At 41.4% G+C, this 18908-nt stretch overlaps 1 protein-coding gene across 1 annotated transcript in view; it reads left to right on the top strand.

Moving 5' to 3' along the window:
* Window positions 1–399: 399 nt before the first annotated feature.
* wrap73 (WD repeat containing, antisense to TP73) overlaps window positions 400–18908 on the top strand; it is a 34107-nt gene continuing 15598 nt past the window's right edge. Inside the window, exons 1-3 of the mRNA XM_069918538.1 lie at window positions 400–740; window positions 2836–2988; window positions 9802–9918. Coding sequence (XP_069774639.1) covers window positions 672–740; window positions 2836–2988; window positions 9802–9918 — 339 coding nt within the window. The 5' untranslated portion in view covers window positions 400–671. The remainder of the gene's footprint in view (window positions 741–2835; window positions 2989–9801; window positions 9919–18908) is intronic.

The raw sequence follows: 18908 nt of genomic DNA, 5'->3' as shown, positions 1-18908 counted from the left end.
GATGAATGGATGTAACGCAGTTCTGTAGTCAAGGAAATTACTATAAATGTTAATAATTAAGATGTATTCAGGGTCGTTAAGAATTCAATGATGCCATGAACATAGAGCTTCAAAAACATTAAGGATTGTAGAAATGTCATTGTTGCAGTGTGGTTGGGACACCTGAGGCCTTAATTCTGTTTCTTTCTCCACAGATGTTGCCTTACTTCAGAATTTATTGTCATGAACTTGCCGTCGGGTTTTTGTTTTGGTAATTGTCGTTTGCATTCCACATGCCAAGGTTGCTATAAATCAGCCATCATTATTTCTCTCCAAACCTTGCCTTGGCTGAAGGAATCGCACGTCAGCAACCGCAGGTTCCCAGTTGACCGGCGAACGGCAACGCCCACCGCGCCTTGGCCTCCATCCGCGGCCACGCCGATTGGCGAATATGCCGGTCAATCGGACGCGAAAGACGTCACCGTGGCTTGATTGGCTGAGTTGAGAGATTTCCCCCCCCACCCCCCACCGTTCATCCTGCCCCAACTGACGGTTCCAACGGTTTTCGGGAGCGAGCGGGTTCCTCCCCGTGGAAGAGGCGGAGTTGGCGCGGTCCGGCCAGGCCAGGAGGCCGCAGGGGCAGGAGTGGGGGGACCTAGGCCCGGGCGGGGGAAGGGTTTGAGGACACGAACATGAACTTCTCCGAGTTGTTCAAACAGTCCAACCAGTTGTGCAGACTATCCCCTGACGGAAGGTACTCGGTAAGTGCTTTATCCGCCGCGCATTCAAATGCATGGCCATTGACAGTCGGTTTCGGTACTGCCGGTACGAAGTAGCCCCTTCAGTTTGCGGTATTTGGAAGAGTTCTACTGGAGAAGTGCTTCATTGGCTGGGGGAACACATTAAATAAAGAACTAAAGGCACCTTGTGCGTGAGAAGTAAGAGAAGGGCTGACCCAGGAAGTGTAAAAAGCACAAGGCTGGAAGAAACTCAGCAGGTGGAACCGTGTATAATAGCAAAAACAACGATCCACAACCAACCTTCGGGCTTGAGCCCTTCATCATGGTCTGAAAGCCGAACAGTGCATTAAGGAAGCGAAGCAAACGGTGGGGGCTTATCATGGGGTGAAGAGGGCTGGTGCTGAAACGGACCAAAATGGCAGGAAACCGAGGGCTGTTAAAACTAGTCGGTTTTATATTATTATTGCTTCATTGTTGTCAGATCTCCTTACATGATCCAATTTCATCACCTAGGAACTGATGTATAATTTCAGTCAACTCCCCTTTCTTTCTACCTGCCCATGCCCTGAATGTCCACATTCTTTTTTACATTTTTGTGTCCTTCCATGATTCACATTGCCATTGAAACCTACCGCTTTTACACCCCCATGCCTGTACCACTAAACTGCAGTCAACATTACTTGCTACCCTGGCTCTATATCAGCTGATAGTGCCCATGTTTTCCAATTGCATAAATGAAGTTTGTGTCTGTTTCATAATTAATCCCTATACAACTATCAACAGAACCATGTTGACCAAGTTGACTATCTCAGTGAAGGGCTATTCTCATCCTTTATGAAGTATTTTACACCTTTGACCGTATCCTCCCGAATTGCATCTCCACTTGTGGTGTTTAACCCCGGATGATTGGAGTTTCACTCTAGAGGAATACTTGGTCCAAAAGTGAGAGCAGTTGAGATGATAGGTAGCAATCTTGTGCTTTGGGTGAATAATGGTGAAATGGGTGAGAGTCAAGTTCCGATTTTATTTTTTTTCTCTCCCAACTGAATCATTCTGATTCTTGTGGTGCATCTTAAAGTTCACTGAGATTGGAATTTCACCAAATTCCAATCCAATGCCTATATTGTTTGCACGTGGCTGGAATCAATTTGCAAAATAAAAGACTGTATGGCTCGAAGATTGATCTGGGAGAAAGGATTTCAATTCATGGGATACTGTGGAATGATGGTACTGTTTCATTGAAATGTGTTTTACTTGGATAAAAATGAAATTGGTACATCACTAGAACATATAAGAAAATAGGAGAAGAAGTAGACCATAAGGCTCCTGCACTTCATATGACCATGCAGATCTATGTTGGCTTTTGATCCTGTCCCAGTTTTAGATGTGGTCTAGTTTCACCCCCACCCCCCCCCCCCCCCACCCCATCTGCCAGGATAGGTAATTCTGGAGATTGAATATTGTTAGAAGAAATTCTCACATGAGTGAAAACATCTAACAGCTAGAGTTGTAGTTAACACTTTAAATAAGGAAAAGTGGTGGTTCAAGTGAGGGGAAAAGAAAGTTAGAGATATATGGCAGTGCAACAGTCAAGAGTAGCAAATGAGCTAATGATAATCAGCATGTATCAGGGATTCTTAACAAGTTTGACAGAATAGATAAGGAATTGATGTTTCTGCTGCCTTGAACAAGGAGTACAGACTCAAAAGAGAAAATGGTCTTTCAAATCAAAACTGAGAATAAATGTCTATATGCTGTCTGTTCGGAATTCTAACCAAGAAGGATTTACTAGGTTGGTTGCTGTGTATATTCAAGACAAATACCGTGCATGAAAATGGTGCTGAGGTAGATCATATTGATAACAGAGCAGACTCAAGGAGGTGTGTGGCCTGCTCTTTTTTTTGTATCTTCTGTTAAAGTGCCGTGCAAGAAATGAATAAAATTAGTGTGCAAGGTATTTTACAGTAGCAACTAATATGTAAGGTTTGTATTCCCACAGTATTTTACCTTGAAGTGTAGGTAACACATTTGGATAGCTAATTTGTAACTGGTTGGGGGAATTAACTTTTTGTTTTAAATTGTTTGATAAATTAAAATATTTGATCTTTTCATGCAGGCGGTTTGCGTCCAGCACCGACTGGTAATCCGTGATGTACACACATTGCAGGTCATGCATTTGTACAAGTGTTTGGACCAGATTCAATATGTTGAGTGGTCAGCAGACTCTCTCTTCATCTTGTGTGCTATGTACAAGCGTGGACTCGTACAGGTAATTCCACAAGAAAATCTGCCTTTGAAATCTGCTGTGATTCATTTACTTTCCAAAGGATTATTTCTGTTCCAAAGACTTCATTTCAGTTTGTTTTTCTCACAGGATAATTATTATTATGTCATGCAAGATGTGGACTCCTGTGCAAGCATCCATTTAATAGATGGGGGAACCAAATAGAGTGCAATGAACACTATAGAATGAATAAGTCATGACCCAATTTGAATGTTTTCTTTCTATTCTGTAGAGTGTTTAGTGTACCTGGGGACTGTGACTATTTTATGCAAATATTTTAGATAAAATATTTAAATGCTTCAGAATGTTGAGTTGTGAATTTTTAACATGTATTTTATCAATGTTGCATCTGGAGTGAGGATAATCTGGTCATTTTACTACAAATGAGCTAGCAATTTAGTAAGGTCTCAAATCTGGCAGAGTTTTGGTTCATGAGTAGTTTTGTCTCCTCTAAGCAAGAGGTTGAAATGAGCTCCATGGTCATTAGTTTTAAAATACAATGATCATGAACTATTAAAAGTTGTTTTTTGAATAGGAAAGCTGTTCTTCCAGATAACAATATTCAATGCAGAATAGACATGTGGAATGACATTGATGACTGAATGTGAATCAAGGGTATGGTTGGTTCTACCGAATTGTTTTTTTTTGGCCAATAGTTATCCATTAGATGACATCAGAAACACCCTTCAATCTTGCAATGAGGGCTGCAGGCATTCTCTGCTTGTTCCCCTCAACGTTACACTTCGTCCTGACTTCAGAAAATATATTATTATTGCTTCATTGTTGTCAGATCTCCTTACATGATCCAATTTCATCACCTAGGAACTGGTGTATAATTTCAGTCAACTCCCCTTTCTTTCTACCTGCCCATGCCCTGAATGTCCACACTCTTTTTTACATTTTTGTGTCCTTCCATGATTCACATTGCCATTGACACCTACCGCTTTTACACCCCCATGCCTGTACCACTAAAATGCAGTCAACATTACTTGCTACCCTGGCTCTATATCAGCTGATAGTAATGTATTATTCTGCCCATGTTTTCCAAAACTTCATTTGAATTCCTCAAATGAAGTTTGTGTCTGTTTCATAATTAATCCCTATACAACTATCAACAGAACCATGTAATTACAAGTTGACTATCTCAGTGATGGGCTATTCTTATCCTTTATGTCGTATTTTATACCTTTGACTGTATCCTCCCTAATTGCATCTCCAACATTACCCTCTGAGTAGAACTTCACTGTCTTATGCATGCCCTCTCGCCATTTTAAAAATACAGCTTTTTCCCTTTTATAAATATTCTCACATGTACATTGTACATATGCACTGGCAACATTCATTTCTCTTTTTTGCACTCTACTTCCATCTCCGCAACACTACCCTATCACCCCGACACTTTCTCTAAATTGTTGGGTTGTCTGGCTGACCATCTGAACTGGATAAGCAGAAACTTTCCCAATTAGAGATTGGTGAAACTGCAATATTTTCACTCTCCACCACTGGTTTTGTGCTTAACCATGGCATTAATATTGAGCAAAGTAATTGAGATGAAGGATTTCCCTGCCTCTTTCTCTGCACCAAGCTCGTACAATATTAAAATTTTCCATAACATTAATTTGCTTACTGATTTGTTGTACTATATATATATATATGTATATTGTGTGTGTGTGTCTGTCTTAAAAAAAAATTTAGATGTACAACACAGGCCATTTTGGCCAACGAGTCTGTGCTGCCCAATTTACACCCAATTAACCTACACCCCGGTATATTTTGAACGGTGGGAAAAACTGGAGCTTCCAGAGAAAACCCACGCAGACACTGGGAGAACAAACAACCTCCTTACAGACAGCACAGGATTCAAAAACAGGTCCAGTAACAATTGCTGGTGCTGTAAAGGCATTGCTTTAACTGCTAGGCCAACTGTGCCACATGTATATCTCCAGTTAATCAAGAAAGTTTACAGACACTGTCAATTTAGTTTAATACATAAAATGCTGGAGTAACTCAATAGGTCATGCAGCATACATAGAAAGCAAAGATGTATAACTAACGTTGTCAAAGTATGAGTAAAAAGTAGACAGGTGCCTAAATAAAAAGGTAGGTATAGGAGTGCAGGTCAAAAGGCAAGAGGCCATACATTGATGGTAGGGTGGGAGGGCAAAAGAGGAAAAGAAAATGCTAGTTTTGGGGGAGGGGCTAACTCTAAATGAAGAGAGAAGGGGTGGGGAATTGGAGGGGGGAGAGAGAGATGGTGGGGGGTGGGTAGGCTAATGGAAAAGTTGATTGTTAATAGAGTGCCCAGATGGAGAATTAGGTGTTGTTCTTCCAATTTGCGGATGGCCTTGTCTTGGCAATACATGAAGCCATGTACAGACATGTAGGTGTGGGAATGGGACATGGATTTGAAATGGATAACCACTGGGAGGTACCTTGTATTGCAGAGAACAGAGCAAAAGTGCTGAATAAAATTGTCTCCAAGTCAGCATCCAGTCTCTCTGATGTAGAGGAGGCCATAACAGCAGCCCTGGATGCAGTATATCACCCCTGCAGATTAACAAGTGAAGTGTTATTTTACTTGGAAGGACTGTTTATGGCCCTGAATGGTGGTGAGGGAGCAGGTGTGAGCACAAATACAGGTGTGCATCGCTTAATGTCTGATCAGGCAACATCTGTCAGCGGTAGACGGCTAGGGTTATAATTGAATTCAGTCAGAAATCTCGATTGGAGAATGCATGAACAGGACGTAGCAGACGTAACCAAGATGGAAGAGGAGGCGAGGGAAAAGGAAACTGCAGAAGGAGAAGAAGAACGGGTGCAGAAGAGGTTCCCTTTTAAAGGGTTCACCAAATTCATTGCAGACCATAACAGCTTGCTGAAAAGATGGACCTAAACACCGAACAATTTTCACTGAGAGAGAGGAATGGTCGTGCAGTGTTTTCTGCATATAAAGAAATTTATGAAGAAAAGAAAAAGCAAACTGATTATACTGGTTATATTCCTGAAGAAGCCAACACCTCCCCAAAAATAGTCTCAGGCAGGTCCCTCAGGCATTACAGAATGACAGTTCGTCATTGGAGGTTATTCTATCTGAAACTCTTCCAGTGGAACACTGAGAAGTTGAGAACAGTTATGTGGATGATCCTGATTCTCTTTATTAGATTGTGTGTGATTATAGGCTAAGAAAGTGTGTACATAAAAGTTTAATTTAGCACGTTTAGTACCCATGTAGTTTTGCTAAGTATATACAATAATATAGTGTTTGCCTAATGTCCACATCGCATAATGCCCAGTTTCACAGAACATATGGATGTTAAATGGTGCATACCTTTATAGCATTTTCCTGTGGTCACAGAGGTAGGTACAAAGGGGATGATTAGTGGGAATGAATGAATGAGAGAGTCACAGATGGAGCAGTCCTTGTGGAAAGGGGAGGAGAGGGAAGATGTATCTGGTGGTGGGATAATGCTGTAGCTGGCTGAAATTGCGGAAGATAATATGTTGGATGTGGAAGGTGGTGGGATGGTAGGTGAGGACAAGGGGAATCATTGTGTCGAGGGGCAGAGAGGCCTAGGATAGATATGAGGGAAATAGAGAGGGGTTGTGGGTAAGAGTTGAGGTGATGGCAGTAGAGAGGAAGCCACATTTTATTTGGTAGAAGGAGGACATCTTGGATTGAAGGCCTCATCCAGATGTGACAGAGAGGGAGAAATTGACAGAAAAGAATAGAACCCTTGCAGAGGACAGGGTTTGCAGAGATATAGTCAAGGTAAGTGTAGGAATTGGTGAGTTTGTAGAAAATGTCAGCAGGGAGTTAGTCTCCTGAGGTGGAGACAGAGAGAGATCAAAAAAGGGGAGAGTTGCCAGAGATGAACCAAATGAATTTGAGGTCGGGGCGGAAGTTAGGAGCAAAATGGATAAAGTTGATGAACTCATCATGGGTGCATGAGACAGTATCATTGTAGTTATCAATGTAGCAGAGGAAGACTTGAGGAACATTACCTACGTGGGCTTATGGCATGGATTGCGCCACATTGCCAACAAAAAGGCAGGCATAGCTTGGGGCCTGTGCAGGTGGGTAACCATGGTTTGGAGAAAATGGGATGAATCAAATAAGTTATTTCCCATCATCATTTTCAATATCAATAATTCAATCAATACATTTCCATTTAATTTTCAAACCATGCCCTTTCCAAACTATAAATCTTTAAGATTCTAAAAGGATGTACCTGTGGGTCAATGTATAATGGTCTTGTACTCATCAGAGGACAGAAGAATGAGGGATCTTATTGAAATGTATAGGATTCTGAGGGGGCTTGAAGGGTGACTGCTGAAAGAATGTTTCCCTTATTGTGGGAAACTGGAGTATTGAGTGCACTGTTAGAATATATTGCACCCATTTCAGGCAGGTGAAGGAAAATTATTTTCTTAGATAATCTTAAATGTTTGGAATTCTTTAGGCAGGAAACCATTGGAGATTATTCTATAAAGAGAAGAATGATAAATACCTTTATATAATGAAAAGAGTAGGAAATTAGTGTTGAGTCCAAAATTATACAGTTCTATCTATGATCCTTTTGAATGGTTGGTTGAGCAGACGCAAGGAGCCAAATGGCCACCTTTTCCTTTTTTTCATATGTTCTAATGTTAACTGCAAGATATCCATGTTCTAGTTCTGACCTGTTGCACATCTAACTGACAGCCATGATGCTTTTCCTCAATGTGTCGCCTCTCTTCCTCTTATTCCTTCTGTTAAATTCTCTTTTAAATCTACCTTTATCACCAAATCTTTTGACCTTTGCTTTAATATTGCTCTCTGTTATTACAATTTATTTGATGCCTTATAACAATGTTAAATGCTCTATATAACATTTTTAAAGCTTTTTTTGTGTAATTTAATAGCAATTTATAGTTTCACTTCTGCAATGAATTGCAGACGAGTTTAAAAAGATGTGTATGGATGATACATTCAGGTGGGAAAAGTAGAATAATGGTTACGTTACAAATGTTCAGCTCCAGAAAATAATGGGTTTACCAAATACTTGGAAAAGAGATACCATCATCCTAGCTCCAGAGTTTATTGTCAGGACAAGATCTCTTTAAACAGACTCATTGATCAAAACAAAACCCTTTTTGCTTCAGGAATTTTTTTCTAAATGTGTAAGTTGCAGTAAGATGAGAAAAAAAGTATCACATGCTTGACAATTAACTAGGGTTCATTTAATGGCCCCCCTCCCCCTCCTCTCCATTCACTAAGAGTGGTAGGCTTTGATTATACACTATCTTGAATGACTTGAAATCTTGTTCTCTAGAATCATCTTGAAAATTATTGTTAAATTTTCAGTGACATAAGTTCATTATTAATTTGCAAGAAAGTTGTATATGCAGGTGTAATAGAAAACTTTGGTACTAGAATCACTTAATAACTCTTTTGGTGAATATACAATATTTAACAAGTTTATATGCTTGTAAAGAATATTGCCAAATGATGCATTTTGGAGTCAAATAATTTTGCCAAACAGAAGTTTTAAAATCTTCCCCCACTCCTCCCAAACAACTGCTGAAACTGTACCCTAATCAAATGATTGCTCAAGTGAGGTTATTGCAGAAATTAAGCTGATATTCTGTATCATAATTTAGAACCTACTCTGTTGAATTATCTTAATTATTTACTTTTTTAAATGGTTGCTTTGATAGTAATATTACAAGAAAAGAAATACAATGCAGAATACTTTTTTTCTTGCATGTGATTGTGGACCTGATTTTCAGTGCAGAAATTGCATCATCAGGCAGTCCTCTGCATCCTATTAGAATTTTAATGTAGTGGTCTGCTACCTGGCAACAGAACCGGCACTCAAAATGGTGGACTAAAGCGGTGTGTGAAAGCCCTCTCACACAAATGGCCTTCACTGGCCAGGACCATGCATGGCAGAAACCATGGCCAATCAAAGGCAGATCGCCGATGATGTCTCATCCAACCACAGCAGCGGGAAAACCGGGGCCAGTAATGGGAAGCAGGGTCTATAAAAGCAGGGCGAGATCAATAAATCAGTCTTGAATTCACTTATACCCGTGTGTGCAATTTTCTTCTCTCGCTCTGCAGAAGTGCCTCGCTATGCTAACAGTTTTTTCAATGTAGATTTTGTACTGTAAAACCAGCAATTTATTGTTGATTCAAAATGTTTTCCTAAAAGTAGTGATCGCACATCATTGAGGGGCTTTGAGGAATAAATTACAGTTTGCTCTGATCAGTTTTATTCTTCATAGCTCTCTATTGAATGTAAAATCAAAACCAAGCTATTTTGTAAATATTGTATTTTTAAAGATCAAAAGCCCCCTTAGGACTACTCAAAGTTGATGGGCCTCCTTTCCTATGAAGCAATTAAATTTTGGTTTCTTTCATGCTTCTTTCAGCTACAAAAAAATTGTTACATGAGGTTAAAAAGAAAGCTGCTTTTACTTAAATATGCAAGGGCCCCTGTTGAGATTGGCTGGTTCAGACAACTCATATTTTGTTAATCTTATTCATCATGACAGCAAACACCTTATCTGTTGCTGTGGTCAGTAAACAAAACCTAGAATCATCAAAATTTGCTGTAAACCATGAAAAGAAGAAAGGAATCAAAGAAAATTGCAGTATTACCTTTCCAGAGGTATCCAGTACCGGTCTTTCATGATTTAACTTGTTTACTTAAATTCTCAACCTTCTGAAATGTTTTCTGCAGTTGTCTCTTGTACTCCTGTTTAAGGACTGCTTCCAGTGTCTGCATTCATAATTTTAGCTCTTCTTAAAAACAGGTCTGGTCTTTGGAGCAGCCTGATTGGCACTGCAAGATTGATGAGGGATCTGCTGGGTTAGTGGCCTCACGTTGGAGTCCAGATGGACGTCACATACTCAATACTACAGAGTTCCATGTAAGTAAGGTTAATTCCCCTGCAAGACAGCATCAACTGTTGCTGTCTGAAGCTGAAATAGGATTTAAGTCGTATCAGTTGTTAACTACCATTTGCTCCACTCATTTTGTACAATTATAACAATGTGAGTAAAGGTAAACATCTGTCCAATAATGAATAAACTAATAATACAGCCTGAACTTAGTGACTTAGAATAAAATGTGAATTGTTTTCTCCATTTCAATTATAGTGCCATCATTTTCAGAAAACTACCTGTGGCACTTTTAGTGTAGTGGTTAGTGCAATGCTATCACAGTGCTAGTGACCTGGTTTTGAATACTGCGCTGTCTGTAGAGTTTGTAAGTTCTCCCTGTGATCTGCGTGGGTTTTCTCCATGATCTGGTTTCTTCCCACCCTCCAAATCTTACAAAATTGTTCGGTTAATTGTGTGTAATTGAGATATATGGGTTTCATGGGCTGGAAGGGCCTTCTACCATGCTGTATCTTTAAAGTACCACATTACACGTGCTTTTAAAACATTGTTATTCTAAAATTTGAACATGTAAGTGGAGTGCAGTGAATATGGTGTTGAATCACTGCTTTTTTATAAAACAAAAAGTATGATGTGTGGAACTCGAATGTAACTTTTATTGCCAAATATAATGCTGCATTTAGCATATATTGCAACTCAACATTGGTCCAATGCCCTGATCAACCTCATATTTTTGTTCATTTACAAATGTCAACTCGTCTGGAACTGTGCTTGTGTTCCATCCAGGATTGAACTCCACTCACTCATGAGATCTGACCTCAGTAATTGTCTGCTGGTTTACCCCCCCCCACCCCCCCATTCATGTCTATAAACTGCTTTGTTACTCTCCACCTTTATTTAGCTGATTTTCTCTTGCCTATAATTCCTCTGTTTATTTCAGCCTGCTTTTCTATCCTCCCTCCCTACCTCCTCCAAACAGCCAGCAGATTCTCAAATCCATGACTTCTGTTATGCACATTTCTTAATCGTTCTCCATTTTCTATATTTATTGCTGATTGAACAGATTTAAAAACTGACCATCTACTTGCAATTTGACTACCTCAGAATTGGAGAAGTATAATTCAATGGAAATGTGGGGGGAAAAAAAAACTCCCAAGAGCAAGGTTGTGCTGTAAAACTCTGATGCCAGATTGGTGATTTTCTGGATTCTTGGATATTAGTTTTTTTAAACAACTTCTTCAGTCTTGATTCATTGTTGTTTGGAAATTACATAGTTTGACAATGGAACCACACATCATACTTTTTGTTTTATTAAAAAGCTGTGATTCAACACCATATTCTTCATAATGAACCAGAAAAGCTGAAGGAGCAGTCAGGAACCTGGGCCCTGGAGAGTGGGTGGGGTGGGGAGGGGGAAATGCTGGAAAGGTAAGCTAGATGGTGAACCATTGGGATTTCAAAATAGTTGTGCACTATGAGTTTTGTTTTATCCAATTTCTGTGGTTTTTCAACCACCAGACAGTGTTTCTGTTTAATCTGCTTACTCCATCTAGCCTGTAAAAAAAAAAAACTTGTGTTTACAGTATGTTGTGGGTTAAATTCCATCTACAATCATCATTTCTTTCTAATGCACCTCATTAATGAAAGGAGGTGGTGGCAGAAAGGAGAATTAATTTTTTATTTTCATTAAAGTAGTATTGAGAAACCATGATTAACCTTTTCACAGTTGCTGTACTTCTGAAATTACTAAAGACCAAACCGGTATCTGCTTTCACATCATTTTAGCAGAGTTTTCAAATAAATTCTGTTACGTATGTAACTTGGATGCTGAACTTTTCGTTTCGAGCAGATGGGCATTTTATTTTGTCAAACTTGCTTTCTGGATACACAGTAAGTTGAACAGAGTGGGTATAACTTTTTGGGTTACCATCAACATGAAGTGAGAGCTTTCAGTTTGAATCCATTTTGGTTCAAGTAATTTTACTTTTACACAATTGTACCTTGCAACATACAGTATATTCTCATGTAATAGTTGATCACATGTAGGGGGGGGGAGGTTTTGCCCAAAGTTTGTATATTTTCCATAAAGTCAACCCCCCCTCCTATTTTTGGCCCCACTGGTGCTCCAGATGCCTTGACCGCAAACCTTTGCCTCAGCTGCCCGACCATCTAAGCTCCTGACTGCCTGCCCACCGGAGCTCCCAACACCTTGATTGAAGAACTTTGCCACAGCCGCCCGCCCATCCGAGCTCCTGATGCCTCAGCCGCCCACCTACTGGAGTTCCTGGTGCCCCAACCACAGATCCTCACCTCAGCCACCTGCCTACCAGAGCTCCCAATGCCCCAACCATGGACTATGAAATCAAATTGTGCCTGTTCTCAAACTTTATAGAACATAGGAATTATTTGCTTCTTGCAGACTGCTTAATTAATCTGGTTAGGGTGGCAAATATTTTCAAAAATCGAGAGCCATTGAGGTAAAAATAAAATGGTGATGCTGCCGGAACTGCTGTAATGGCAAAGCTGCTGCTGGTATAGCCTGTAGGAGCAGAGACACACTTGGGCTCCAATATTCCAGTCTGAACAGGCTTTAAAAAGCCCATGAAATGAACTGACTGTGATTTATTACAAAATTCTGCAACTGTGGGGTCTGAGCCCAAGATGGCAGTGCCTGTGTACGGCAGCAGCCTCAAGGAGTTGCAGACTCTGATGAAGCAGATGACTGGTGCAAGGCATCAGGAAACGGGAAGATCACCCCTGTTTGAGGAGATGACCTATGAGATGGTTTCCATGTGGCTGACCAGTGAGGGGCTCTGTGGCTGAAGAAGACACACGGTGGACTGCTGGCAACTGTGATTATGGGACTCATATCAGGCTATGAACTGCTGGAGACTGACTCGAGACTTAATGAAGAGTTACCAGGTATCAACTGGGATGCAAGAGGGTGCTGAGGATGTCGGAAGCTTCCTGATTGTGTCAGAAGTTTGCATCTGCAGTTCGAGTTGCTGATGGTTTGGATTGAAGGCTGTTTGGCTGCAGGGGCTGCGGCAGCACTGGAGGTGAATCCATTAACACTCAATGACTCTGGGGAGATTCTGATTGTAACAGAAAATCTATTAAATAAAATTTCCTTTAATCTATTGCAAAGCAAATATTTTCTATCAGCAGAAATATTTTCTTTGCAATAGATTAAAGGAAATTTCATTTTATAGATTTTCTGTTTTGCTTGATGACAATAAAAGAATCTTGAAAAGACTTTCCCAGCAGGAAAGTTTTGGAGGCAAGGTGTTTACTCATAGAAACATTGTTTTCTATTCTTAATTTTCATAGTTATTTTTGGGGAAAAGATTGATATAAAATGAGAGCATTCTTTTAATTGCCTATGTATTTATGTACATACCTACTTGTATTGATTTGGGAATGTTCAATCAATGATTGCTGGCAACACTTGGATCTCTATTGGGAACTCCATTGAAAGGTCTCCTATATTCCACGCTGAAAGGAGCCCAAGACCTTATTGAAAGTAACATAAAGTTATTCCTCTCTGATCTGTCGCTGTGGATGTCGGAGAGGAAGTGAGTTGGGAAAAGGAATGGACATAGGATTATACAAAGAAACCAGTTGATTGCATGGAAACTGGGGGAGAAATTGAAGGGTGAGTGAGTGAGTGATGGTGCATAGCAAGTTGATGATTGAGGCAAATAATGAGGCCTGATATAGGTGTCAGAGCCAAGGCATTTTTCAGATTGGTGTTGCATTTAACTGTGGGGTTGAGCCCTTTAGCTAGGCAAATCACAATTCTGCTTAATACTATGCTTCTGTGTTCCTTTAGGCCTCATTTATGAGATAGAACTTTATACAAGTGATCCCAATTGGGTACTGAATGCTTTTTTTTAATGTCTGTTACATTATTAGAGACTCCTGCGTGCTATTATATCGCAGCATGAAAATGCCAGGAAATATCTTATTCTGCTTTCTTGTTTTCTAACTTGAAAATGGTTTTCTAAACCAAAAGAGTCAGCATCTAAGTACAAACAAATAAAAGATATTGTGCAGTACAGGTTGTTCCCAGATTTTGATGGGGGTTCCAATCCTGAGAACTGCACATAATCCAAACTGTTAGTAAGTCAAAAATGAACAAGGAATATTCTAAGAGAATCAAAAGCTGTTGTTATGGGAGAGTGAGCAGGCACAGCAAGAGGGGCTGCCATCTTCAGTAACTTGGTGAGTCTGATCAGAACTCTCAGCTCAGCACAGCTTGACTCAACTAGGTCATCTACCTTATTCCTAATACTCTTTGCATTTAAGTACAATACCCTTAGACCGGTATTTGATTGTTCCATTGTTTACCAAATTATCTTGACTTTTCCTTTGTCTTTTTTTTGCTGCACATCAATTTGGACTTATTTCCAATTTTAACTTTGTCTCACATTACACCCTGGTTCCTTTCTACCATAATCTCAGCACTAAGATTCAGATTCCCACCCCCCCCTGCCAAACTAGTTTAAACCCTCCCCAACAGCTCTAGCAAACCTACCTGCCAGGATATTAGTCCCCTTCCATTTCAGGTGCAGCCCATCTTGTTTGTAGAGGTCAGACCTTCCCTAGAAGAGATTCCCATGATCCACAAATCTGAAACCCTGCCCCCTGCACCAACTCTTCAGCACGCATCCATCTGCCTCATCCTCCTCTACCTATTTCTACCCTCTCTAGCACATGGCACTGGCAGCAATCCTAAGATCACCACCCTTGAGGTCTTAGTTCTTAACTTCCTACCTAATTCCCTGTATTCTCTTTTTAAGATCTCATCCCAACTCCACTCCATGTTCCCACATGGACCACGACGTTTGTCTGCTTCCCCCTCCTCTGCCAGAATGCTGTGAACTCGATTAGAGATGTCCCTAACCCTGGCACTTGGGAGGCAACACACCAGTTGGGAGCCTCGATTTCATCCACAGTAATGCCTATCCACATGCCTAATCAAAGAGTCCCCAATTACTATCTCTCTTCTTTCCCCTTCCCTTCTGAGCTGGGGGAGCAGCCTCTGTACCGGAGACATCAGCACCTCAATGTCCCTGGACGCTCATCTCCTTCAACAGTATCCGAAAGAGTATACCTGTTGTTGATTTGAATGGTCACAGGGGAATCCTGCACTGTGTGAGTCTTTCCCTCCCCTCTCCTGACAGTCACCCATCTCCCTGCCTCCTGAAATTTATGAGTGAGTGCCTCCCTGACACTCCTGTCTGCAACTACCTCTGCCTCCCCAAGATGCAAATGGAAAGGTATGACATTGTGGCCATCACTGAAACATTGCTGAATGAGGGATGTGATTGGGAACTGAATGTACAGGAAAGATAGGCAGGTAGGGGGTGGTGTGGCCCTAATGGTAAACAATGTTAAATCACTTGAAGGAAGGGACATGGGGACAGAAATTGTGGAATCTTTATGGGTTGAAATAAGAAATGGCAAGGGTAAAAAGATAAGGGTAGCTGTAACATAGGGGGTGTTTCTACTGAGCCAGGAAAAGCGCGGTGATGCGAGGTAATGTGAGGTGAAGTGCGGTGATGTGTGGTGACACCTCGAATCTGGCCACACTGTAAACATATCTGGTTGTGGCCGATGTGTGGCGATTCGAGGTGCTCCGGCGTCCTACTTTTGAGGTGGTCGATGCGGGGCGATGCGAGGGACGACTTCGCAGTGGAAACACCGCGGGTGACTCACCGGAAGTTGCGATTTTTCACCCGCGGTTTTCAATTGCTCATCGGACTTCCTGCATCGCCCCGCCTCGCCCCGCCTCGCCCCGCCTCGCCCCGCCTCGCCCCGCCTCGCCCCGCCTCGCCCCGCCTCGCCCCGCCTCGCCCCGCCTCGCCCCGCCTCGCCCCGCCTCGCCCCGCCTCGCCCCGCCTCGCCCCGCCTCGCCCCGCCTCGCCCCGCCTCGCCCCGCCTCGCCCCGCCTCGCCCCGCCTCGCCCCGCCTCGCCCCGCCCCGCCCCGTTTTAATTGCTCAGAAGAAACAGTTTGGGTAGTCTTAAAATGCGTGGTGATGCAAGGGACAAAAAATCGCGGTGATGCGAGGTGTCCTTAGTATAAACACACACATAGAGGCCCCCAAACAACAACTAGAAAGTTCAAAGGACTGTTAAACTCCTGTTATTTTTTTTAGTTTGTTTTTTTTGCTTACTGTACCTCAGTCTTGTTACACTTGCGTACATTTTGCAACATTATTTTTCCCTGAAGGTTCTCAAAAAGTATTCAATAAAGCTTTCCCCACACTGGATATCTTGAGACTTACCTTTCTCACAGCCATGAAATGCTGTGCATGTAATCCCCACAAGTAGTGGTTGTTACATGCTGATTTTACTAAGTGATCCATCTGGGGAATCTACTTTAAGATTTTTCAAATAGTGTATTAGTTGAAGTTTGCAATGATACAAAGTTATTTTGTAGGATGTATGTTTTTGTACTTTCTTTGAATCAAAACAAAATTGGCTTTGAATGCACTTCCTACCTTCTTTCAAATACTTTGTTCTGTGGAATGTTTACTGCATAATCCAGTAAAATCCCACGCTGACAGGCATGTCTATGAAAAGAGTCCTTCTGACTGGTTCACTAATGGAAGTTATTTGAGCTTTTTAAAGGTTGTTATTTTGTACAGTGGTTACCAGCATTGCATCTGTTGGAATGTTTCTGTAGCAGTCATTGGTGCCCATCTGACTTGAGGTATAGTAACTTGTGTTATTGACAGATATTACAAAACCATAATTTTGTCCAAAATTACATGCTCAAGTTATATTTTTGATTAGTCTGTCTTGATTAGAAAAGAAACTTTCATTTATATATAGCCTTTTATGTTCTTTACTGAACATCCCAAAGCATTTGCAGCCAGTGAATTACTTACAGTATCCCTTAATAAAAGGGGAAATGGAACACTGAATTTGTGTGCAGGAATTCCCAGAGGCAGTGATGTAATTGCGACTTGAGTATCCATATTTACGTTTATTGTAAATTAATTCCTGTGTGTGCACGAATTGACACTCTTTGTATGCTTGGAATGTACTGGTAGAAAGGGAACTAGGCACAAGTAGTATACCCTTATGCCATGAGCATTTCAGTCCGTTAAGTCTATGATATTATGCAGAATAATCCCATTTACCCCACATTTCCTTGTGACCTATTTTCTCATACCTGTTTAGATTCACCTTCTCACACCCCCCCCCCCCCCCCCCCCACCACAATCTTTCAATGCTTTGACTTGTCATTTATATTAGGGGCCACAGTGGGCAATAAAACTAACATCCAATACATCTTTGAGATGTGGGATGAAATGGAAAGCCAGGGGAAACCCACAGCCTCAGAATGTAGTTCAGACAACTTTATTGTCATCTGAATATACAAGTACAACTTAATGAAAGTGTTCTACAGTCCTCAATGTAAAACATACAGACACACACCCAGACATAACACACATACAGACATGCAATACATATAAAGGACAAGTATTTGATCTGTATAAATACATGTTATTTTGTACATATGAGAGCCTCAAATGGTTAGTGTGGTCCTTTGGTCATTCTCACTGCCTGGGGGAAGAAGCTATTCCTCAGACTGGTGGTGCTGGCTCTGATACTCCTGTATCTCTTCCTGACAGGAGCAGTCGAAAGATGCTATGTGCAGGGTGGAAGCCTTTTCATACTGTTGGCAAGCAGTGACCCAACTTGGACCTGGGTGAAATTCCCAGGAAAGAACTTCCCGGGCCTTTTACACCATGGCCTAAATTCCTTCTAATTTGCTTGCCCTGGCAATTTAGGGAGGCATCCCCTCCCTCAGCAATGATACGTTACGCACTCACAGGGATAAGTCACCCCCCCCAACCCCTGTTTCAGAGCCGCTTCAGCACATTGCAATGGTGGCACAATGTGGCCAACTTTGTTACCCTTAATCCCTCACACAGGTGAAACCACTCTGGGAAATGCAGAGCAGTTCTAGCTGCGAGGGGGATTATGGGTAATGAGGATGACCATTGATCCCACATTGAGCTTCCATCACAATGTCCTAAAGTGGCCTACTGTTATCAGGTGGTATGATTCTTTATTTTAATTGCTTATGTGATGCTGTATTCAAATGCTGACATCACAACTCTTCCCCTGCTTGGCCATTTGCCTTTTTCACACTGCAGGGAGAGGATGGCCTGGGGAAATTACTCAGGTGGGACAACAGACTGGGTAATTTTCCCAGGCCAACATTTTCACACCGCCGGTTCATGGGAGGATTCTCAGGAAAATTTCCTGGAAATCCCCATTTTACAAAGCAGGGTGTAAAGGCCTTTTGCCCACCCTCTTCAGACAATGATCATGGTAGATCATGTCAATGTGGGGGAGGGAGACTCCATTGATTCTCTCTGCATTCTTATGGTCCTGTGTATTGATCTCCGATCCATTACTCTGCAGCAACCATTCCACATTGTGATGCAGCTGTCCAGGACATTCATGATAGAGCTCCTATAGAGGGTTGACATAATGGTGGGTGTAGACTTGCCCACTTCAGTCTTCTCAGGAGGTACAGTCACTGTTGTGTCTTCCTGACAAGTGAGAAGATGTTGAGTGTCCACGATAGGTCAGTAGTTAAGTGAACACTACGCAATGACCAGAAGTGAATTCCAATTGCTGGAGGCGTGAAGAGCTACTTCATTCCTAGTTCATAGAGGCTTTTAAACTGAAGCTAATTATTTAAAGTAGGTCACTATTTTTCATTAGAATGAAAAATCTGAGATATTAACAGGAGGGATCAGGCAAAAATCGTATTTCCAAGTGATGGAGACTCACTGAATGAATTCAAGTTGGAGATTGAAAGTCCTTCCAACTTCAAAGGAGTTGGATATTGGGAGAGAAAGAAAACCCAAGATTGGTGAAACAGGCTCAACGGGCTGACTGGTTTATCTTATTAGTACTTAGCCAAGAGGTATTTCAAAACTAAAAAGGCTGTGGAAAATAGTAACAGGGCGACTAATTTATAGCTGCCAG

Source organism: Narcine bancroftii, chromosome 2 (assembly GCF_036971445.1).
Source record: "Narcine bancroftii isolate sNarBan1 chromosome 2, sNarBan1.hap1, whole genome shotgun sequence".
Taxonomy (NCBI): Eukaryota; Metazoa; Chordata; class Chondrichthyes; order Torpediniformes; family Narcinidae; genus Narcine; species Narcine bancroftii.
This window is presented reverse-complemented; position numbering and strand designations above follow the sequence as displayed.